The sequence below is a fragment of the Syngnathus floridae genome, chromosome 5 (assembly GCF_059516105.1).
Source record: "Syngnathus floridae isolate MCC-2025c chromosome 5, RoL_Sflo_1.0, whole genome shotgun sequence".
Taxonomy (NCBI): Eukaryota; Metazoa; Chordata; class Actinopteri; order Syngnathiformes; family Syngnathidae; genus Syngnathus; species Syngnathus floridae.
In genome coordinates this window covers 17,895,493-17,920,474 of record NC_142417.1, presented here as the reverse complement: position 1 = coordinate 17,920,474, position 24,982 = coordinate 17,895,493, and the positions used below count along the sequence as shown (strand labels likewise).

The 24,982-nt window shown below is 44.5% G+C and overlaps 2 protein-coding genes and 2 long non-coding RNA genes across 4 annotated transcripts; 2 read left to right on the top strand and 2 right to left on the bottom strand.

Moving 5' to 3' along the window:
• Positions 1-812: 812 nt before the first annotated feature.
• LOC148398431 (uncharacterized) lies at positions 813-4,395 on the top strand. Its single transcript, XR_015858808.1, has 2 exons — positions 813-1,761; positions 3,984-4,395. It is a non-coding gene; the product is annotated as an uncharacterized LOC148398431 (long non-coding RNA).
• Positions 4,396-8,098: 3,703 nt separating this feature from the next.
• On the bottom strand, positions 8,099-10,033 carry LOC148398430 (endogenous retrovirus group FC1 Env polyprotein-like). Its single transcript, XM_088375371.1, has 3 exons — positions 10,013-10,033; positions 8,244-9,192; positions 8,099-8,136 (listed from the first exon to the last, which is right to left on the bottom strand). The coding sequence occupies exons 1-3, from the start codon at positions 10,031-10,033 to the stop codon at positions 8,099-8,101; spliced, it is 1,008 nt and encodes a 335-aa protein (XP_088231497.1).
• Positions 10,034-15,585: 5,552 nt separating this feature from the next.
• On the top strand, positions 15,586-19,120 carry LOC148398429 (uncharacterized). The gene is made up of 2 exons (XR_015858807.1): positions 15,586-16,486; positions 18,709-19,120. It is a non-coding gene; the product is annotated as an uncharacterized LOC148398429 (long non-coding RNA).
• Positions 19,121-22,822: 3,702 nt separating this feature from the next.
• On the bottom strand, positions 22,823-24,757 carry LOC148398428 (endogenous retrovirus group FC1 Env polyprotein-like). Its single transcript, XM_088375369.1, has 3 exons — positions 24,737-24,757; positions 22,968-23,916; positions 22,823-22,860 (listed from the first exon to the last, which is right to left on the bottom strand). The coding sequence occupies exons 1-3, from the start codon at positions 24,755-24,757 to the stop codon at positions 22,823-22,825; spliced, it is 1,008 nt and encodes a 335-aa protein (XP_088231495.1).
• Positions 24,758-24,982: the final 225 nt, after the last annotated feature.

Here is a 24,982-nt window from a genome sequence, read left to right as displayed (position 1 = left end):
ACGCGATTGATCAATGAGAAGGCTATCCCTTGTGCCAGGGGTGTCAAACTCATTTGTTCGCGGGCCGCGGTGTAGTCATGGCTTCTTTTGGAGGGCTGGTATGACTGGTATACCCTAGTAGATGTGTGAGCGCCTCATATTGTGGGAGTTGCAAAACAAGCTGACGAGTAACTCGCTTTCAAATCAGACAAATACGAACTGGTCTTATATTTAAACTTACAACATTATTAAGAGGGAAGATAATTTGCAATTCGAGTAATGACATGAATATGAAGCACAATTTGACACCTGTGCCTTATACAAAGGTAAAGTAGGATTAGGAATTGCTTGCAATATAATTACAAATTAGTTAACACCTGTGTGATTGATTGAGTGAGTGAGTGAGTGAGTGAGTGAGTGAGTGAGTGAGTGAGTGAGTGAGTGAGTGAGTGAGTGAGTCAGTGAGTGAGTGAGTGAGTGAGTGAGTGAGTGAGTGAGTGAGTGAGTTTTCTGTCGCCTGCACGTCATCTTTCTTGCATGGCTACGTTGCTGTCTCAGCTGCATCTGACCGTTGAAAGATGCACAACACTCAATCCTGCCACTCTCATTCCCCTTCCTGACGACGGCGGATTCCATGATTGTGTCGATGCTGCCCAACAGATTGCAAAGGCTCGGCCTGATTTGGAAGATACGCCTCTGCCAGATGGTCATGTGGGTTTTGTTGATGGGTCTTCTAAGAAAAATGAATCTGGTGTGACCCTTACTGGGTATGCTGTTGTTACTGCCGGCGAAGTCTTGGAGGCTGCTGAACTGCCATCCTATATGTCAGCACAGGCCGCTGAGCTCATTGCTTTGACTGGGGTCTGCAAATTGTTTGCAAACAAGTCCATCACTATCTGGACTGATAGTCAGTATGCTTTTGCTACAGTGCACGTTTTTGCTCAGCAGTGGAGCAACCGTGGCATGACAACTTCTACAGGGAAGCCCGTCACCCATTCCACATTACTAACTCTACGTTTGGACGCTGTCCGGCTGCCTTTAAAGGTGGCGGTTTGCAAATGTGCTGCTCACACTGCAAGATCTGATCCTGTTTCTCTTGGTAATGCTTTTGCTGACAAATCCGCTAAGGCCGCTGCAGAAGGCCTGCTTCATGTCCTCTCGTCTCTCACTGATCATGATTCGATGTCACACATCTCCCCTGATGTGTTGCTTGACATGCAGTCTCAGAGCCCCTCCCGTGGACGACTCTCTTGGGAAAAACGGGGTGCAACTAAAAACACTGATGGTCTTTTTGTGTGACCTTTGGGCAAACCTGTCTTGCCTCGTAACTTGTTCAAATGGGCTGCTATTTCGAGTCATGGGGTCACCCATGTCTCGACGTGGGGTATGGTGAAACAAGTTGAAGCTGTTTATACAACATACGGTTTTGCAGCTTTTTCACGAGGCAATTTAAGACCTCAGAGAGGAAAGTTCCCGACTCTATTGTATCCGTTTCAGACAATACATATGGTTTATATCCAATTACATAAATGTGAAGGGAAAGAATATTGTTTTTTCTGCATTTATTTGTTTTCTGTATTTATCTTATTCTAAAAAGGTGATCTCCGCAGACCCAACCTAAGTACGGAAGGTGAGCAAAGTCTGGTAATAGTGCCTGATCCTGGTGCCAAGATCCAGGGTTGACACGAAAGCTAGCAGAAGCCAATTTCCAAGACACCAACCCGAAGCTCAGGGTGTTGACTCTGAGGAGATCCAAAAACATGAGCATTAGAGAGTCATTTGGTGAGTACTTTAATCGGGCTGTGGCCTGCGCAAAGTCTGCCATGTGTTTTTGGTTGCTTTTGCTGGTTTGTGTTACCATTGTATTTTTTTTTTCGGGGGTTATTTTATTTGGAGGGATGGAGTACCATGAGCCTCGAACATTCTTCTCTCGGGCAACTACCAACGCTGATTCTAATCAATATGGCTCATGGGGAAAAATTGCTAGACATAAGCGCAACACAAAATCCCCTTTTGATCATGTTGTTTGTACACCAGACCGCGTTCCAACTTGCGTACCATGGCTTTTGTCTTGGACTTACAATAACTCATTAATGTTTACTGTGGCTCCTAATACATCTTCTTCTATAATTTTACCTATGAAAAGTTTGAAAAGTTTTGAAATGGTCACCCCGCTCTCTGGTTCCAGTGAAGAGGCTGTGTTCTTTGCTAAACGAGTGACTTTGAAGAATCAGGGCACAAGCCTCCTTTTGACTCTTACACTCCCTGATGGTCAAATTCGTCCTCCAAATGCCACCTTGTTTAACACTTCTTGTTGGGGTTTTCAACTGTGGGCTTGGTCCTCACTTTCCTATTGCTATTTGCATTAACAAAACAATGTAGATCACAGACTGTCCCGTTACAAATAATTACACCCTGTCAGCAGGAGCAAAAATCACAAGTATGCTCCTCACTGATATAGACAGCTATTTTGTAGCCTCCACAGGAATAAGCGGTCAAACCAACAACTGGCTTCTTATGGCTGAGCAAGCCACAAAGATGGCTAACACCAGTTGCATTGCATGCATGGGTCCAAGACCTCTTTTGAAAATCATACCTGCAAATATAGTTCCTAAGTGTGCTGTTGTTTTAATGTTAAACTCATCCATTTCACCCACTCATGATTGTTTTAAATGGGATAAGGTTTACCCTGTTGCCTCTATGACAAAATATAAACCCTTTTTTTCGTCCGATGTAGCTAAGGGTAATTTTACATGCATTAGATTACCTGGTACTGGTGAGAAGCTCGGCGCCCTACCTACTCCATGGTGTGAGTCCATGACCAATGTCACTGCCCCTTTTTTGCCCATTGCTTGTAGTGATATTTGGTTTTGGTGTAATAGTAACAAACTTTATGATAGGTTGCCTTTGCGCTTTGGTAACCCTATTGTTTCCTGTTCATTTGATACCAATGTCCTCTTATGATCTAACATCTTTTGCTAAGTCCGTAGTGGCCGAATACTGGCCGAGAACGAAGCGAAACGCCGAATGGCAGGGCGCAGCTAATCCAACTTACATAGACGCCATTGGTGTTCCTAGAGGAGTACCGGATGAGTATAAGCTGGTGAATCAGATAGCAGCTGGTTTTGAATCCGCCCTGTGTTGGTGGTGTACTCTTAACAAAAATGTTGACAGGATTAACTACATCCACTACAACGTGCAGAGGCTTGGAAACTGGACCGAGGCGGGTTTCAAGGCGGTCCACTCCCAACTGGCCGCTACTTCCCTCATGGCTTTCCAGAATCGAATGGCCCTTGACATGCTACTCTCAAAAGAGGGCGGTGTCTGCACCATGTTTGGTGAGCAATGTTGCACATTTATTCCAAATAATACTGCAGCCGACGGAAGCCTGTCCCAGGCCCTTGAGGGTCTGAGGACCTTGAATGGGAGGATGAGGGAACACAGTGGGGTGAACACGGAGGTTTGGACCGACTGGTTGAACGTGTTCGGAAAGTACTGCACCCTGGTTTCCTCGGTCCTGGTCTCCATTGCCGTTTTCTCTGCCATTTTGACCCTGTGTGGATGTTGCTGCATTCCTTGTCTCCTATCCTTAATTAATAAGCTAATTACAACTGCTATCTCTCCACCAGCTGAGAATTTTCCGTTGCTCCAAAGGGATGACTTTTCGATCGACGGGAGTTCTTTCTCTAGTGACGACTCTGTCAGCGAATCCATTGTGGTAAACCTGTCCGATTTGTTTCGTGACTCTGGCTTTGACGATTAAGACTCAATTTCCTCCCAAGTGTAAGTTAGTTCTTGCAAAATGTGATCCCTTGGCTGAAAATCTTTTGAAGTGGCCATGTGGGTGATAAGTTAATCCCCGAGAACTTATGATAAACAGGGGGGAATTGTTAGAAAAATTGTATATATATGTTATCATGCGTTCTCTAATGAGTACTTATTCACAATGTTACTGTTCAGTATGCTTGCTGCTTTACCTTGCTTATTCTTATCTTGTACAACAGAACAGAAGGATTACGGCTGGGTCAGGGGCGAGATGACGGTTGTGTCAAACAAGATGCTGCTGACAGCTCAGCGTCCACCAGAACAGATCGTGAAAACAACACGTCAAACGATGCGTCATGAACCTTCTGATCTTCCTTAAAGAACGTCACTTTCTCTTTTTATCTCTCGGTATACCGCTTAAACTGTTTTGCTGATATAGCCATATCTGCACGCAACACTTTGTGCGTTACTTTTTGTTTCTTTTCTTACGAGACGAAGCCACAATCTCTTCCCCCCCCCCTTAAGGGCTAATCGTCTCACACTGTGGGTAGGGCATTTCCAAATAAAAAGAGCGAGGAGTGTAAAACAGATTTTTAGTGTATTTCGGGACTGCTGTAAGTCTGATTGCACTCCTCGCGAGAAAAGACTCAACATTCTGCCTCACTGGTTTTGTCTGCTGATCCTTTTGCTGATTCTGAACCTGACAGACGTGCTGCATTGTCGACAAGCCAGTGTCCGTTAGGAGGACCTGGAGAAGCAAGTCCTGGGAAGAGAATTCTTCGCTGGGCCAGCATCTTAGGTTTGCCTTCGTCTGACAGAGGTGGATTGATGGGACCCGGCAGTGCAACGAAGCAAGGGAACAAGTAAGTTAAAGGCCTGAAGTTGTGTGCACGAGAGATACGGCTTTGGTTTGTCCGAGCCATGAGATACGGCTTTGGTTTGTCCGAGCCATGAGATACGGCTTTGGTTTGTCCGAGCTATGAGATACGGCTTTGGTTTGTCCGAGCTATGAGATACGGCTTTGGTTTGTCCGAGCCATGAGATACGGCTTTGGTTTGTCCGAGCCATAAGATACGGCTTTGGTTTGTCCGAGCTATGAGATACGGCTTTGGTTTGTCCGAGCTATGAGGCCTAAAAAAGCGCTGGAGTTTGTGTGATTGAGTGTGTGACTAGTAGGATAAATTGACTAAATAGCAGTTCTAGCATTGATCCACGGCAATAATACAGGCTAGTAATTTGTTGAAAGGTCAATTTAAACCTGCATTGAGGATCCTCAAAGACATAAAAGAAATAAATAAGTAATAATAATAATAATATTTTTGAGAAAAAGAAATTATATAACCTAAAACTACTAGAATTAAGATGGGAAATAAAAACGGTAAATCTCTACCTCTTGACGGAGATGAGAAGTACATGGCGAGTAGATTTCTTAATTGTATGCAATATATGCCAAAATGGAAGAAAAAGTATGGAGTAGAAGGGAAGTTGAAAGTTGAAGTGTGGAAGATAGTAGTTGATGTTTTAGAAGTGTGGATAGAAAGAAAAATGGACTGAAAAAGAAAAGAAAAGAGAGAGAATTGGATTGTGCTAAAATGTGGTTGAAAGCTTCACAAGAAAGAAGAGAACAAATCCAAAAGACAAAAGATAGAAAGTTGAAAAGTGATGAAGCCGCCATTCAATTGAGATTTGAAAAATAATTCTGGGTACATAGTGGCATCCCATTCAATGATGCAGATGAGAGTGCTTATCAGCAACATCTTAAAATTCCGCTCCTCACTGGTTTCCCCCCTGACTTGGGCAGTTGGGTGAGGAAACACTTGGTGGAAGCGGACACTGCTTGGTTTACACAAAACATGCAGTGGCCCAGAGACGCTGACAAAGGGATTGAGAAAGGCAGAAGTTTTGATGTATTTCATCTAGATGATGATAATGGTCTAAATGAAGATACAACGATCTTCTACCAAAGTTCCCAAAGGGGCAGAGGAAGAGTTAGATACCAACAACGTCGCAAGCCACCATTCAAATCAAAACCCCCATCAGATTCAGACAACTGTTGGAACTGTGGGAGACGAGGACACTTTGCACGAGTGTGTCGTTTTGCAAAACAATACCAATCAAAGGGTGGAGGAGGGAGCAGAGGAAAAGCCAAATTTTTAGCATGACAAGCTTCCTCCTCTTTGACCGCTTATGCTCATACAGAGAAAGATAGAATAGATGCCCATATGACAGCAAAACATGTCATTGTCAGATTATTAGAATTTTTTAGATTATTAGAAGTCCTGCCCATCCAAGAAGTATGACAATGCTGTTTGTGTGCCCAAATTACAAATGACTAGAGATCAAATTGTGTTCCACTAAAGTTAAAATATGCAAATCAAGTGGTAAAGAAATGCAACTTGCTTCTAGAAGATAAATAAATAAAATTAGCATGTGCTGTCCTCGTGTGCATGGGAGGGACCAGCTCATGATCGACCACAGGAAATAGCCAGCCTGTGACGAATCAATGTTGCTGAGACCTACCTTCCGCACGCGAGAGCTGTGCATGTGTGTGCGTATGTGTTAAAGTTAAAGTTAAAGTCCCAAATTGATGAAGTATTGGCTAAACTTTTAGTATAAAGAAATTTGCTAGACTGTTGTCTATTCAATTTACACCGCAGAACAGAAACAATTTTGACAGATAAAAATGAGAGGAAAAGAGAGAAATCTGTTTGCGAGCAGAAACTAATCCACACTAGTGCATGTTAAGTGTCGAGCTCACATGAGAAATTCGATGAAGAAAAAAAAAAAAAAGGAACGACAGAACATGCTTTCAGGAATTGGAAGGAGCTAAATTGTGAATTTAAGATTTTGCAATGCTACATTTAATAGGAATAATTGATTGGTTGGGTTATAAGATTATACAAAATTCTAAATGCAAGTTAAATCTGAGAGATTGAGTTCTTCAAATTTAAAAACAAAGAAAAAATTCGGATAAATTTGCTAGTTGTTTGTTTTAGTTAAGTTTTTTTTGGACTGGTGGATTGTTCTACCAGGAAACGTGAGTTGAAAATGATATATGAATGTTGTGTGGTGAGCTTGGATGAATTGGGACCAATGTGATAGGAAGACTCCTTTTTGGAGACTGTGTGAGATGCATATGATGAGCATTGATGAATGATTGCCTGAATGAAAGGTTGAATGGTTGAAGTCGTTGGCGACTACTATGGGAAATTAGTAGAGCGACTTTGATGAAAGAGTGATTTTGAGCCGGTTGAATGTTAGAAAGAAACACGTAGCTTTTGGATTGATAATTAACTAGAAAAAACTGGAGAACCAGTAACACATGTAGAAGATGTGTGAACTGAGAAATTGAGAAGCGTTTTGGAAAGAAAGTCAAATTAAATGATGATGGAATCGTATGTAGTAAAGAACGCATTCTTCCAAAAAGTTTGTCAAGGTGTGAGGCATGGGCGTTGCCAAGCCTCAAAAGGAGGGAGTGAGTAGGACAGATAGTGGACGATAGTAATAATACGACACTTTATGACAATGAATTTTCGAATACATTTGGTGTTATACTGTGGTAAATATTTTGTTCTGGTGTAGATATGTTAGCAACACGAGAGATTTAGAGGTTCAAAAGAAAGACAGTTAAAAGAAAACATTTTTGATTTGGACAATTGCAGGCTAACAGTGTTAGGTTACGGATTCTAGTTATTGATCTGACTCCAAATTGCGATCAACACTTAACACATAAATTGCTATGTCCTAATCCACACACTGGCGCACCTAACAATTCTGCGAGTTCGTTCTGTCAAAGAAAAGAACAGTAGATCAATTAGACCAAATTTACCAATTATTTATTCCTGACAAAGCGCACTAATACAGGCCTGGGTCCCGGGTCCCTCACACTAAAACTCGTGCGTTTTTGTGACCACCAAAAGACGACACATTCTTCCGGGTTGCCCAGTTTTAAAGAAACACAATATGAATATTAAAGCATGCAAAATATTGTGAGATGATTGGTCGATGGCCATCTCCTCCCCGGTCCAGGTGTCGCTGAGGTCAGACGATTGGGTTTTCCCCTCGAAGGCCGGTCTCATAGACGTGCTGTTGTTCTCGTTCCTCACCGACCTTGAGATGGTCTCCTCCGGTACTCCCTATCCGGGCCTATTCCACAACACTTCGAAGAAAACAAGTTCATGCAGTTTGCCTGCACATTCCTCGGCCCCCACCAATCCACACGAGCACTCCAATACTAGATATTAATATGATTATAATTTTAACACAACCTTAAAAATATGTTTGCAAACTCCCAAAAGCACATTTCCCTTTATTCCCTCTCATGACCTCATTTATGAGGTCATCACCCGTTATCCTAGCAAACAGCCACCAGCTGTCGATCCTTCCTTCCCCCTGCGGCTCATGTTGAGTCAACAGGGTATATTGCCCCATCGGTGGCAACGGGCCAACGGTTTTCTCGATCAACCGGACAATGAGCGATCTAATACATGGAATACAACAACAACCGCATAACATCATAAATGTAGTGAAAATAGCCACAGCAACAAGCACAGACATGATGAGCCCTTTCCAGTTTCCAAACGTTTTCATCCAATCAGACCAAATATCGGTGTGTACACCTGAATGATCTTTCATCTTTTTTTTCAGTGTCCTTAGTCCTTCCAACGCCCTGGTCAGTCGGCCCCCTGGTGCCGTGTTGTTTGGGATAAAAGTACAACATGCATCACCAAACATTCCACATACACCATGTTCCTTAGCCAATAGCGTGTCCAACGCAATTCTATTTTGGAACGCCATTAACGACGTTGCAGCCAATTGTTCATGAACTGCGGCGAATGATTCAGCTGTATAATTACCCAGTCGTTGGACATTGTAATGAACGTAATTAATACGGTCTACATTTTTATTGGGGGTGATCCATAGGAAGATACTTTCGAGTCCCGAGGCCACTTGATTAGCGAGTTTATACTCATCTGGTACACCCCGGGGCACTCCTATAGCGTCAATATATGTTGGATCGTCGTCGTTCAACCACGGGGGCAAAACGTCTCTTTTGGCTCGCTTCAGGAGCTCCGCCAGTGGGAACTCCAGGTCCCAATTGAGATTCTGTATTTCAATGGGGACAACCACCACAGGCATGATCAAAGACACGAGGGCACAGGTACCTGATGTGTTCTTCGGCAAGCGATCATATAATTTGTCATCACCACACCACAACCAGATGTCTGCACGAGAGAGAGGAGAGGTTACATTCAGTGACAAATTGACTTTGCACCATGTGGGATCTATTGTCCCAATACTTATGCCGGTTCCCTTTAACTTTAAACATGTCATATTTTGTTGAGTCACATGGTTGTTAAAAATGGGCTTTCTTTTTTCCAAGCCTACGACTGGGAAAATATCCTCATAAATCAAACAATTACCACTAGTACTGGGCTGGGTCAACACCTGTAAGATACAAGATGATTCTACTGCCGCTGGTACAATTTTTAACACTACTTTTGCCTTAAGACAGACCACACAATCTTCACCAGTAGTATTAGCAGCTTGTTCTGCCATCAAAAGCCAATTATTATTTATAGCAGTGACTCCCGTGGTGATCCTAAACTAATCATCTACGCTCCTGACTGCTTTTGCGAGGATTCGAGGGTTTGTCGAGGGACTCAAGGATATTTCTTGTTCGGCATCCTCACCTTGACATAGGAACACCTGCCAATACGGGTATCCATACATATATATGTTTAACTGGAAACCCCAGCATCCAATTGTGCGGCTTCCCAAATGTAAATCGTGCGAAGTATTAACCCACAAGGTGATGCCTGTCTGTGTTTTGTCCCCTTTTATCATTTGCTGATGTTGTTTTGCTTGAACACTAGTCCCCCCATGATTTATACCAATCTTTGGTGTCCCATACCAAATTTTTCCAAACCCTGTTTACCAACTCGTTGGTCAAATACCAATCATAATCCCGATAATCTTGTCCTCTAATCTGCCCGTTTACCAAACTATCAAACGGTATGGTAATTTGTACTGTCACATTTTTAGGGATGCAAACCTGGATCCCCCATTTGAATGATTGAACCGGTTCGCAGAGTCCGCGGTGTGTCTGAGTGACCCCAGTCACCACTTGTCTTTTGGACCGGATGTTTAAATGGTACTCAGACACATTGTAATATGCTGTGGGGCACCCTGTTCCATTACAGTACCACAACGGTTCCTTGATTGGGGCGGGGTTTTTCAATTTATCGTTCAACCTCCCTTGACTTACCTTCACCGCCATCTGCGTCATCTGAGTGGATAATTGTATGCCGTGACTCTCCAATGCCCTCTCAACCGAGAACAAACCAAACTCATTCCCTGAGCATTGAGAATAAAACAACCACATTTCTCCATATGTTAACTTCTTTTGTCCATGACATGAAGCAACAACAAACTGTCCATCTTCTTTACATTGGTAAATACATGTCCCTTCTCTATCGGGTGGGGCTGAATCCAATACTTTCTTTACTTGTTGAATTTGGTTCCTCCACACCCTTCTCTGGTACTTTTCCAATTTGTCATGAAATGTTTGGTTGGTCTCTGTCCAATTAGACAACGTGACATACGTTTGCCAATTTTTGCTGTCACATCTCTGTCTCAAACCTTCCTGTTCCTCTCGTGAGAGCTCTTCTGTTGTGTTCACCTCAGCTTCATAGACTACTTTTCCTCTGCATCGGTATTGTCTGTTGGTGGGTGAATTTTGAATTTGGGACGTTTTCTGCTGGATGGTCTCATCAATTGTCATCAATGCCCACACAAAAAGACAACTCACACATAGCACTCCTACTAAAAATAATTCTGAAAATTCCGAAAAATCTTTCCTTTTCCGTATTGTTCCTTCTGTCCCCCCCCCTTTTGGCCGGGTCCGGGACACGGCCAAACAGGAATACCTTCATCCTGACGGAACAAACTCTGGGGCCGGACGGAGTTGTGAGTAGTGATACCACCGGCGTCCTTTGAAGTCGAGCTGGGCCGCGTGAGACGTCCTGGCCAAGACATGAAAGGGGCCCTTCCACCGGGGGTCCGTCCACTTTCTGTAGATGACTCGGACGTACACGTACGGCGTGAGCTGTTTCTCCGCCGACACGCCTTCCTCCGCCGCGGCCGCAGCGGATTTCTCTCCAATCTGTGCAGAAACACTGGACACCAAAGCAGACAAATAGGACCAGTATGTTGCATGAGACAAATTTGGTACCGTAACATCCTCTGGTGGGACGAGCGTCGTTGCTGGTCCCGGCATTAGACGACCCGTCATCAATTCAAACGGTGCGAATCCAGTGCGCCTGTTAACGGATTGCCGCACAGACAACAAGGCAAGCGGGAGCGCTTGGAGCCAATTCATTGTCGTTTGAGCCATAATTTTGGCTAATTTCTCCTTTAGTGTTCGATTCATACGTTCAACTCCGCCCTGACTCTGAGGATGGTAGACACAGCCGAATCGATGCTTCAACCCCAAAATTGATTCTACCTTGGCCAAGGCTTTGTTGTTAGTGTGTACCATTGTCAGAGCGGATTAGGGCCGGGAAACCATGCGTGGGGATGTAATGGGTGATCAAAGCCTTGATCACAGCAGTAGAATCTTCTTTCGAGCACGGATATGCCTCAGGCCAGCCTGAGTAAGCGTCAACCATCACAAGCAAAAAGCGTTTCCCATTCACTCTTGTACTCATGTCGGTAAAATCAATGATCACCTCTGCCCCCGGCCACGGGGCCGGCTGAAACAGGCCGGGCTTTGGCTTCAACGTAGGGCGTGCATTGAACGTCTGGCAGGACTCACAATCCGCAACGAAATTCCAGACCACGTCCGAGAGTCTGGGATGCCACCAACTCCGGAGACGGATCATCATGGCATGGTGGCCCACATGGGAAGGTGTGTGTGCTTGTGCCAGGACCTCCGCCATTAGCTTCTCTTCTGCTCTTCCGGAAGAGCGGGCTGGCCTTTGGGTCCTACCCACAAGCCATCTGATCGTTTGACAGCCTTTGCTGCCAGCCAGACTGATTTTTGTTGCGGGGACGCGGCATCCTGGGCGGCACACAGATCGGCATGTGAAAGCGACAGAGGCAAACAGGAGTCGGGGTGTTCCCCGTCCACAATCACTGGACCGTGGGACACCATCATGTCCGCTGCCCTGCCGTACCCGGCCGTCTGTTTGGCCAATTCATCAGCCGCTTGGTTTCCCCTGGCCACTAGGGTGTCAGCTTTAGAGTGACCAGGCACTTTGACAACGGCCACCTCGCTTGGGTATTTCAACGCCTCAAACAGCTGCAACATCAAGTCCTTGTGTGCAATCTCTGGGCCTCTGGCCGTTGTGAACCCGTTCTGTAGCCACCCTACCAGATCGATTAAGGCCGCCGACACCGCATAGGCAGAGTCAGAATAGATGGTCACGGCTTCCCCCTTACACTGCCGCAAGGCTAACACCAAGGCAAAGACTTCTGCCGCCTGGGCTGATCGGCGGGTGGTGAGCTTCATCACTTTAAGAGGCTGGAAGGAACCATCCCTCCACTCGACCGCAGCCGCGGGCGCATGGAGGGAGCCCTCTTTGTCTCTCCAACAGCAGCCATCAGTGAACACCACCCGACCGTGCCCGAGCGGAGTGGAATAGAGGTCAGGTCGGACTTTTGTCACTGTCTGGACCTTTAATGCACACTCATGTGGACCCACCAACAATTGATCCGCCATGTTCACTCCGGAATGGACATAGTTGACATTTGGAGCAGTCAATATTTTCAACAACCGTGTTTGTCGCAGCGGAGTCAACGTGAATGCCGCTGACGCGACAAATGAGGATACCACATGATCAGTTAACACATAGATGGGATGTCCCATGACTGTGTGGGCTGTTTTGAGTAAGATCTTCGCCAGACCAGCAGCATATCTGGAACAGTCGGGTTGTCGTTGCTCAATGTTGTCCAAGGGGACGCTGCAATACATCAGCACTGCACGTCCATGCTGCATTTTCTGGTACAGAGCTCCATTCACAACTTTTCCTGAAACGGAGACATCTAAATGGAAGGGCAGGGTGTAATCAGGAGTGGCCAAAGCCGCAGCAGAGGCCAGCTCCTGCACCAGTGACACAAAGACCTCGGCAGCCTCCGGTGTCCAAACCAGGCAAGCCTTGAGATTCCTGGCCCCCTGTTCGCGGACCAGGGCTCGGAGGACACCGGTTTTGTCGGCAAAGCAGGGTATGTAGTGTCTGCTATAGCCGCATAACCCCAGGAATGATAGCATCTCCTGGACAGTGGCGGGCCGTGGATGACGGAGAATGGAGTTTCTATGCTCAGGCGACATGGCGAGGCCACTAGGGGTCAACACTCGACCTAGAAAAGTGACCTGTTGGCGACAGCATTGCAGTTTCTTCCTTGACACCTTGAACCCTTTCTCTCCTAACCACAACAACACTTTCTTTGTTCCTGCAAGACACGCCTGCTCGTCTTTTGCTGCAATCAACAGATCATCAACATACTGCAACAACAAAGTGCCATCCGGCATTTGGCATGGTTCAAGGAGTTCCTTGAGGACCTGATTGAACAAACCTGGCGAGTTTTTGAATCCCTGCGGCATGCGAGTGTATTGCAGTTTCACTCCATTGTAGGTGAATGCGAACACGTGCCGCACTGAGGGGGAAAGCGGAAGGCAGAAGAAGGCATTGGCCAAATCAATCACTGTGAACCACTGGTAGGCAGGGTTCAATGACGCTAGGATCCGGTGCGGGTCCGGCACGGGAAGAACAGGAGTGATGGTGACATCATTTACTGCTCTCAGATCATGTCCCATGCGCCATGTTTTCCCATCTGCTTTCCGCACTGGCCTCAGCGGGGTATTCCATTCGGAACACGACACTTCCAACACCCCTGCGTCCCAGAGGCCACACAGAGTGTCTTCCATGCCTTGGTCCGCCTCTGTCGGCCAACGATATTGAGGCCGTTTGATAGGCTGCGTCTCATCCATTTGGAGATCAATAGGGGCCACCGAATGACAAAACCCGACATCAAATGGACCCTGGGACCACAGTGTGTCGGGCAAGGCCGCCAGCATTACTCCAGCGTCCTCATGATCAGTTAACTCCCCACCGTGTGTGCGGGACACCAACATCATTTCCAGCAATCCTGTGTCTACCATGGTTTGTTTAATTTGGTATGCATTCTGAGACTCAGACCAGTACAAATTAGGAATGTGAGTTTTCCGCCAATCGGTCTGTTGCACTGTTCACTGCTTGACCATTGAGCCCAATTGTCTGGCCTCGTGTCCTGGGGCAAGAGGCAGAGAAATGTGTGGCACCCCTTTCTCTGTCATTTTGAACCACTGCATTTGTTCATATGTCAATTCAGTTGCCGCTGCGACTCCCTCTTTACCAATCAAAATGCATGATGAAGTTAAATCCCACGTGCCCTTCAATTTCTTCAAACAAATCCCGATATACATCATCACTTTTTCAATCATAATATAGAGTGCAATGCAAAGGATCAACAGGTGGGTGGTATGGCGCCAGTGAGCAGATCCAAGGCTTCCACAGTAGGTAGGTCGAGAACACGCCGCCACCAGCAGGGGTCTCTGGCTCCAGCCTGGCCCAGTAGATGGTTGCAGTTTCTGCTTCTGCCGGTAGGGGCGCCATCAGCCACTGACCATGTTGTTGTAGCTGCTGTGAGCACTGGATGCTGATGCCATCTGGAAATTGAATAATCACTCCCTCTGGCCCACACAGAATTCTGGCTTGAACGGCTGACAGCAAGTCCCTTCCCATCAAATTGATCGGAGTGTCTGTGGAATGGATGTATTTGTGCCACAGTCTACACAGTGTCAGGGTCCCTGAAACCCAATCCGAGACTTCGCCTGCAGCCGTGAACAACCACAAAATGGTGCCTGGCTCTGAAGCACCTTTGACCTTTGGCGAAGGACAAGAAAAGACTGCTGTTGTGCTTGGAGGGGGACAAGTACACTCCGGAGGACAGACAACATCCTCGGGGACGAGAAAAGACAGTGAAAAGCGGAGGAACTCACAATGATGAAAATTGACTCATTTGAACAATGGACTCATTCAACAGAGATGGATGGGGTTGCTCTGAAGCAACAACAAAAGAACACCAACTTGAGAGGCTGAAGTGCGGCAAAAAGATATGGACTTGGAGTGTCCGACAACCAAATCGCACTCCTTGCTACGGCGTTACCAAATTTGGTGAAGCTTGGTTCAAAGTGGAAGGGAGGTTCATTGTGCACTGAGTTTGACAGAACTGAGGCGATTTGATAAATAAATAAATAAGAATTTGAAAAATACTTAGGGCTACAGAGAAAAGCATTATAATCAGAGATTGAACGGATTTGGATAAAACAAATAGGCTAAAACGGTAGGAAACAAGAGCAAGATCTGATATTTTGGCTCATCAAGCTTAAGACGTAGAGGTCGAGTTATATAAATTTTAGAACAGGACATTTGGCAGTCAGGAGGGAGCTAGGTTGCTCAATGTGCCTACTCAATACAATAGTAAGGTTTTTTGTACCACAGTGGAGGTTGGATGGTCAGAAAGTTAGGTACGTTCAATTTTTGACATTCACACAATCATGCATAGGGGAGTCACACGGCGACAGTTAACAAGTCGATGACTGCAATAGGGGCCACCTACGACTGCACCAACATGAAAAAGTAGAAGCGAGAGAGCAGAGTATGGGATTATATGCTAAAACGTCTGCTATACAGTTACCGATAGGAGATTCTATCAAAAGAAGCTACATGAGAGATGGATTAGAATCCCTTTGTTTGTGTGTTCTGTGTTTGTGCGTAATCTCTGTAAAATTGTGACAGTCTGTTGTCTTTCGTCTGAACTTTGTATGCCGTTTTGTGTATGCGTGCGTGCAGATATGTGTGTGTGTGTGTGCAACCGTGGCATGACAACTTCTACAGGGAAGCCCGTCACCCATTCCACATTACTAACTCTACGTTTGGACGCTGTCCGGCTGCCTTTAAAGGTGGCGGTTTGCAAATGTGCTGCTCACACTGCAAGATCTGATCCTGTTTCTCTTGGTAATGCTTTTGCTGACAAATCCGCTAAGGCCGCTGCAGAAGGCCTGCTTCATGTCCTCTCGTCTCTCACTGATCATGATTCGATGTCACACATCTCCCCTGATGTGTTGCTTGACATGCAGTCTCAGAGCCCCTCCCGTGGACGACTCTCTTGGGAAAAACGGGGTGCAACTAAAAACACTGATGGTCTTTTTGTGTGACCTTTGGGCAAACCTGTCTTGCCTCGTAACTTGTTCAAATGGGCTGCTATTTCGAGTCATGGGGTCACCCATGTCTCGACGTGGGGTATGGTGAAACAAGTTGAAGCTGTTTATACAACATACGGTTTTGCAGCTTTTTCACGAGGCAATTTAAGACCTCAGAGAGGAAAGTTCCCGACTCTATTGTATCCGTTTCAGACAATACATATGGTTTATATCCAATTACATAAATGTGAAGGGAAAGAATATTGTTTTTTCTGCATTTATTTGTTTTCTGTATTTATCTTATTCTAAAAAGGTGATCTCCGCAGACCCAACCTAAGTACGGAAGGTGAGCAAAGTCTGGTAATAGTGCCTGATCCTGGTGCCAAGATCCAGGGTTGACACGAAAGCTAGCAGAAGCCAATTTCCAAGACACCAACCCGAAGCTCAGGGTGTTGACTCTGAGGAGATCCAAAAACATGAGCATTAGAGAGTCATTTGGTGAGTACTTTAATCGGGCTGTGGCCTGCGCAAAGTCTGCCATGTGTTTTTGGTTGCTTTTGCTGGTTTGTGTTACCATTGTATTTTTTTTTTCGGGGGTTATTTTATTTGGAGGGATGGAGTACCATGAGCCTCGAACATTCTTCTCTCGGGCAACTACCAACGCTGATTCTAATCAATATGGCTCATGGGGAAAAATTGCTAGACATAAGCGCAACACAAAATCCCCTTTTGATCATGTTGTTTGTACACCAGACCGCGTTCCAACTTGCGTACCATGGCTTTTGTCTTGGACTTACAATAACTCATTAATGTTTACTGTGGCTCCTAATACATCTTCTTCTATAATTTTACCTATGAAAAGTTTGAAAAGTTTTGAAATGGTCACCCCGCTCTCTGGTTCCAGTGAAGAGGCTGTGTTCTTTGCTAAACGAGTGACTTTGAAGAATCAGGGCACAAGCCTCCTTTTGACTCTTACACTCCCTGATGGTCAAATTCGTCCTCCAAATGCCACCTTGTTTAACACTTCTTGTTGGGGTTTTCAACTGTGGGCTTGGTCCTCACTTTCCTATTGCTATTTGCATTAACAAAACAATGTAGATCACAGACTGTCCCGTTACAAATAATTACACCCTGTCAGCAGGAGCAAAAATCACAAGTATGCTCCTCACTGATATAGACAGCTATTTTGTAGCCTCCACAGGAATAAGCGGTCAAACCAACAACTGGCTTCTTATGGCTGAGCAAGCCACAAAGATGGCTAACACCAGTTGCATTGCATGCATGGGTCCAAGACCTCTTTTGAAAATCATACCTGCAAATATAGTTCCTAAGTGTGCTGTTGTTTTAATGTTAAACTCATCCATTTCACCCACTCATGATTGTTTTAAATGGGATAAGGTTTACCCTGTTGCCTCTATGACAAAATATAAACCCTTTTTTTCGTCCGATGTAGCTAAGGGTAATTTTACATGCATTAGATTACCTGGTACTGGTGAGAAGCTCGGCGCCCTACCTACTCCATGGTGTGAGTCCATGACCAATGTCACTGCCCCTTTTTTGCCCATTGCTTGTAGTGATATTTGGTTTTGGTGTAATAGTAACAAACTTTATGATAGGTTGCCTTTGCGCTTTGGTAACCCTATTGTTTCCTGTTCATTTGATACCAATGTCCTCTTATGATCTAACATCTTTTGCTAAGTCCGTAGTGCCCGAATACTGGCCGAGAACGAAGCGAAACGCCGAATGGCAGGGCGCAGCTAATCCAACTTACATAGACGCCATTGGTGTTCCTAGAGGAGTACCGGATGAGTATAAGCTGGTGAATCAGATAGCAGCTGGTTTTGAATCCGCCCTGTGTTGGTGGTGTACTCTTAACAAAAATGTTGACAGGATTAACTACATCCACTACAACGTGCAGAGGCTTGGAAACTGGACCGAGGCGGGTTTCAAGGCGGTCCACTCCCAACTGGCCGCTACTTCCCTCATGGCTTTCCAGAATCGAATGGCCCTTGACATGCTACTCTCAAAAGAGGGCGGTGTCTGCACCATGTTTGGTGAGCAATGTTGCACATTTATTCCAAATAATACTGCAGCCGACGGAAGCCTGTCCCAGGCCCTTGAGGGTCTGAGGACCTTGAATGGGAGGATGAGGGAACACAGTGGGGTGAACACGGAGGTTTGGACCGACTGGTTGAACGTGTTCGGAAAGTACTGCACCCTGGTTTCCTCGGTCCTGGTCTCCATTGCCGTTTTCTCTGCCATTTTGACCCTGTGTGGATGTTGCTGCATTCCTTGTCTCCTATCCTTAATTAATAAGCTAATTACAACTGCTATCTCTCCACCAGCTGAGAATTTTCCGTTGCTCCAAAGGGATGACTTTTCGATCGACGGGAGTTCTTTCTCTAGTGACGACTCTGTCAGCGAATCCATTGTGGTAAACCTGTCCGATTTGTTTCGTGACTCTGGCTTTGACGATTAAGACTCAATTTCCTCCCAAGTGTAAGTTAGTTCTTGCGAAATGTGATCCCTTGGCTGAAAATCTTTTGAAGTGGCCATGTGGGTGATAAGTTAATCCCCGAGAACTTATGATAAACAGGGGGGAATTGTTAGAAAAATTGTATATATATGTTATCATGCGTTCTCTAATGAGTACTTATTCACAATGTTACTGTTCAGTATGCTTGCTGCTTTACCTTGCTTATTCTTATCTTGTACAACAGAACAGAAGGATTACGGCTGGGTCAGGGGCGAGATGACGGTTGTGTCAAACAAGATGCTGCTGACAGCTCAGCGTCCACCAGAACAGATCGTGAAAACAACACGTCAAACGATGCGTCATGAACCTTCTGATCTTCCTTAAAGAACGTCACTTTCTCTTTTTATCTCTCGGTATACCGCTTAAACTGTTTTGCTGATATAGCCATATCTGCACGCAACACTTTGTGCGTTACTTTTTGTTTCTTTTCTTACGAGACGAAGCCACAATCTCTTCCCCCCCCCCTTAAGGGCTAATCGTCTCACACTGTGGGTAGGGCATTTCCAAATAAAAAGAGCGAGGAGTGTAAAACAGATTTTTAGTGTATTTCGGGACTGCTGTAAGTCTGATTGCACTCCTCGCGAGAAAAGACTCAACATTCTGCCTCACTGGTTTTGTCTGCTGATCCTTTTGCTGATTCTGAACCTGACAGACGTGCTGCATTGTCGACAAGCCAGTGTCCGTTAGGAGGACCTGGAGAAGCAAGTCCTGGGAAGAGAATTCTTCGCTGGGCCAGCATCTTAGGTTTGCCTTCGTCTGACAGAGGTGGATTGATGGGACCCGGCAGTGCAACGAAGCAAGGGAACAAGTAAGTTAAAGGCCTGAAGTTGTGTGCACGAGAGATACGGCTTTGGTTTGTCCGAGCCATGAGATACGGCTTTGGTTTGTCCGAGCCATGAGATACGGCTTTGGTTTGTCCGAGCTATGAGATACGGCTTTGGTTTGTCCGAGCTATGAGATACGGCTTTGGTTTGTCCGAGCCATGAGATACGGCTTTGGTTTGTCCGAGCCATAAGATACGGCTTTGGTTTGTCCGAGCTATGAGATACGGCTTTGGTTTGTCCGAGCTATGAGGCCTAAAAAAGCGCTGGAGTTTGTGTGATTGAGTGTGTGACTAGTAGGATAAATTGACTAAATAGCAGTTCTAGCATTGATCCACGGCAATAATACAGGCTAGTAATTTGTTGAAAGGTCAATTTAAACCTGCATTGAGGATCCTCAAAGACATAAAAGAAATAAATAAGTAATAATAATAATAATATTTTTGAGAAAAAGAAATTATATAACCTAAAACTACTAGAATTAAGATGGGAAATAAAAACGGTAAATCTCTACCTCTTGACGGAGATGAGAAGTACATGGCGAGTAGATTTCTTAATTGTATGCAATATATGCCAAAATGGAAGAAAAAGTATGGAGTAGAAGGGAAGTTGAAAGTTGAAGTGTGGAAGATAGTAGTTGATGTTTTAGAAGTGTGGATAGAAAGAAAAATGGACTGAAAAAGAAAAGAAAAGAGAGAGAATTGGATTGTGCTAAAATGTGGTTGAAAGCTTCACAAGAAAGAAGAGAACAAATCCAAAAGACAAAAGATAGAAAGTTGAAAAGTGATGAAGCCGCCATTCAATTGAGATTTGAAAAATAATTCTGGGTACATAGTGGCATCCCATTCAATGATGCAGATGAGAGTGCTTATCAGCAACATCTTAAAATTCCGCTCCTCACTGGTTTCCCCCCTGACTTGGGCAGTTGGGTGAGGAAACACTTGGTGGAAGCGGACACTGCTTGGTTTACACAAAACATGCAGTGGCCCAGAGACGCTGACAAAGGGATTGAGAAAGGCAGAAGTTTTGATGTATTTCATCTAGATGATGATAATGGTCTAAATGAAGATACAACGATCTTCTACCAAAGTTCCCAAAGGGGCAGAGGAAGAGTTAGATACCAACAACGTCGCAAGCCACCATTCAAATCAAAACCCCCATCAGATTCAGACAACTGTTGGAACTGTGGGAGACGAGGACACTTTGCACGAGTGTGTCGTTTTGCAAAACAATACCAATCAAAGGGTGGAGGAGGGAGCAGAGGAAAAGCCAAATTTTTAGCATGACAAGCTTCCTCCTCTTTGACCGCTTATGCTCATACAGAGAAAGATAGAATAGATGCCCATATGACAGCAAAACATGTCATTGTCAGATTATTAGAATTTTTTAGATTATTAGAAGTCCTGCCCATCCAAGAAGTATGACAATGCTGTTTGTGTGCCCAAATTACAAATGACTAGAGATCAAATTGTGTTCCACTAAAGTTAAAATATGCAAATCAAGTGGTAAAGAAATGCAACTTGCTTCTAGAAGATAAATAAATAAAATTAGCATGTGCTGTCCTCGTGTGCATGGGAGGGACCAGCTCATGATCGACCACAGGAAATAGCCAGCCTGTGACGAATCAATGTTGCTGAGACCTACCTTCCGCACGCGAGAGCTGTGCATGTGTGTGCGTATGTGTTAAAGTTAAAGTTAAAGTCCCAAATTGATGAAGTATTGGCTAAACTTTTAGTATAAAGAAATTTGCTAGACTGTTGTCTATTCAATTTACACCGCAGAACAGAAACAATTTTGACAGATAAAAATGAGAGGAAAAGAGAGAAATCTGTTTGCGAGCAGAAACTAATCCACACTAGTGCATGTTAAGTGTCGAGCTCACATGAGAAATTCGATGAAGAAAAAAAAAAAAAGGAACGACAGAACATGCTTTCAGGAATTGGAAGGAGCTAAATTGTGAATTTAAGATTTTGCAATGCTACATTTAATAGGAATAATTGATTGGTTGGGTTATAAGATTATACAAAATTCTAAATGCAAGTTAAATCTGAGAGATTGAGTTCTTCAAATTTAAAAACAAAGAAAAAATTCGGATAAATTTGCTAGTTGTTTGTTTTAGTTAAGTTTTTTTTGGACTGGTGGATTGTTCTACCAGGAAACGTGAGTTGAAAATGATATATGAATGTTGTGTGGTGAGCTTGGATGAATTGGGACCAATGTGATAGGAAGACTCCTTTTTGGAGACTGTGTGAGATGCATATGATGAGCATTGATGAATGATTGCCTGAATGAAAGGTTGAATGGTTGAAGTCGTTGGCGACTACTATGGGAAATTAGTAGAGCGACTTTGATGAAAGAGTGATTTTGAGCCGGTTGAATGTTAGAAAGAAACACGTAGCTTTTGGATTGATAATTAACTAGAAAAAACTGGAGAACCAGTAACACATGTAGAAGATGTGTGAACTGAGAAATTGAGAAGCGTTTTGGAAAGAAAGTCAAATTAAATGATGATGGAATCGTATGTAGTAAAGAACGCATTCTTCCAAAAAGTTTGTCAAGGTGTGAGGCATGGGCGTTGCCAAGCCTCAAAAGGAGGGAGTGAGTAGGACAGATAGTGGACGATAGTAATAATACGACACTTTATGACAATGAATTTTCGAATACATTTGGTGTTATACTGTGGTAAATATTTTGTTCTGGTGTAGATATGTTAGCAACACGAGAGATTTAGAGGTTCAAAAGAAAGACAGTTAAAAGAAAACATTTTTGATTTGGACAATTGCAGGCTAACAGTGTTAGGTTACGGATTCTAGTTATTGATCTGACTCCAAATTGCGATCAACACTTAACACATAAATTGCTATGTCCTAATCCACACACTGGCGCACCTAACAATTCTGCGAGTTCGTTCTGTCAAAGAAAAGAACAGTAGATCAATTAGACCAAATTTACCAATTATTTATTCCTGACAAAGCGCACTAATACAGGCCTGGGTCCCGGGTCCCTCACACTAAAACTCGTGCGTTTTTGTGACCACCAAAAGACGACACATTCTTCCGGGTTGCCCAGTTTTAAAGAAACACAATATGAATATTAAAGCATGCAAAATATTGTGAGATGATTGGTCGATGGCCATCTCCTCCCCGGTCCAGGTGTCGCTGAGGTCAGACGATTGGGTTTTCCCCTCGAAGGCCGGTCTCATAGACGTGCTGTTGTTCTCGTTCCTCACCGACCTTGAGATGGTCTCCTCCGGTACTCCCTATCCGGGCCTATTCCACAACACTTCGAAGAAAACAAGTTCATGCAGTTTGCCTGCACATTCCTCGGCCCCCACCAATCCACACGAGCACTCCAATACTAGATATTAATATGATTATAATTTTAACACAACCTTAAAAATATGTTTGCAAACTCCCAAAAGCACATTTCCCTTTATTCCCTCTCATGACCTCATTTATGAGGTCATCACCCGTTATCCTAGCAAACAGCCACCAGCTGTCGATCCTTCCTTCCCCCTGCGGCTCATGTTGAGTCAACAGGGTATATTGCCCCATCGGTGGCAACGGGCCAACGGTTTTCTCGATCAACCGGACAATGAGCGATCTAATACATGGAATACAACAACAACCGCATAACATCATAAATGTAGTGAAAATAGCCACAGCAACAAGCACAGACATGATGAGCCCTTTCCAGTTTCCAAACGTTTTCATCCAATCAGACCAAATATCGGTGTGTACACCTGAATGATCTTTCATCTTTTTTTTCAGTGTCCTTAGTCCTTCCAACGCCCTGGTCAGTCGGCCCCCTGGTGCCGTGTTGTTTGGGATAAAAGTACAACATGCATCACCAAACATTCCACATACACCATGTTCCTTAGCCAATAGCGTGTCCAACGCAATTCTATTTTGGAACGCCATTAACGACGTTGCAGCCAATTGTTCATGAACTGCGGCGAATGATTCAGCTGTATAATTACCCAGTCGTTGGACATTGTAATGAACGTAATTAATACGGTCTACATTTTTATTGGGGGTGATCCATAGGAAGATACTTTCGAGTCCCGAGGCCACTTGATTAGCGAGTTTATACTCATCTGGTACACCCCGGGGCACTCCTATAGCGTCAATATATGTTGGATCGTCGTCGTTCAACCACGGGGGCAAAACGTCTCTTTTGGCTCGCTTCAGGAGCTCCGCCAGTGGGAACTCCAGGTCCCAATTGAGATTCTGTATTTCAATGGGGACAACCACCACAGGCATGATCAAAGACACGAGGGCACAGGTACCTGATGTGTTCTTCGGCAAGCGATCATATAATTTGTCATCACCACACCACAACCAGATGTCTGCACGAGAGAGAGGAGAGGTTACATTCAGTGACAAATTGACTTTGCACCATGTGGGATCTATTGTCCCAATACTTATGCCGGTTCCCTTTAACTTTAAACATGTCATATTTTGTTGAGTCACATGGTTGTTAAAAATGGGCTTTCTTTTTTCCAAGCCTACGACTGGGAAAATATCCTCATAAATCAAACAATTACCACTAGTACTGGGCTGGGTCAACACCTGTAAGATACAAGATGATTCTACTGCCGCTGGTACAATTTTTAACACTACTTTTGCCTTAAGACAGACCACACAATCTTCACCAGTAGTATTAGCAGCTTGTTCTGCCATCAAAAGCCAATTATTATTTATAGCAGTGACTCCCGTGGTGATCCTAAACTAATCATCTACGCTCCTGACTGCTTTTGCGAGGATTCGAGGGTTTGTCGAGGGACTCAAGGATATTTCTTGTTCGGCATCCTCACCTTGACATAGGAACACCTGCCAATACGGGTATCCATACATATATATGTTTAACTGGAAACCCCAGCATCCAATTGTGCGGCTTCCCAAATGTAAATCGTGCGAAGTATTAACCCACAAGGTGATGCCTGTCTGTGTTTTGTCCCCTTTTATCATTTGCTGATGTTGTTTTGCTTGAACACTAGTCCCCCCATGATTTATACCAATCTTTGGTGTCCCATACCAAATTTTTCCAAACCCTGTTTACCAACTCGTTGGTCAAATACCAATCATAATCCCGATAATCTTGTCCTCTAATCTGCCCGTTTACCAAACTATCAAACGGTATGGTAATTTGTACTGTCACATTTTTAGGGATGCAAACCTGGATCCCCCATTTGAATGATTGAACCGGTTCGCAGAGTCCGCGGTGTGTCTGAGTGACCCCAGTCACCACTTGTCTTTTGGACCGGATGTTTAAATGGTACTCAGACACATTGTAATATGCTGTGGGGCACCCTGTTCCATTACAGTACCACAACGGTTCCTTGATTGGGGCGGGGTTTTTCAATTTATCGTTCAACCTCCCTTGACTTACCTTCACCGCCATCTGCGTCATCTGAGTGGATAATTGTATGCCGTGACTCTCCAATGCCCTCTCAACCGAGAACAAACCAAACTCATTCCCTGAGCATTGAGAATAAAACAACCACATTTCTCCATATGTTAACTTCTTTTGTCCATGACATGAAGCAACAACAAACTGTCCATCTTCTTTACATTGGTAAATACATGTCCCTTCTCTATCGGGTGGGGCTGAATCCAATACTTTCTTTACTTGTTG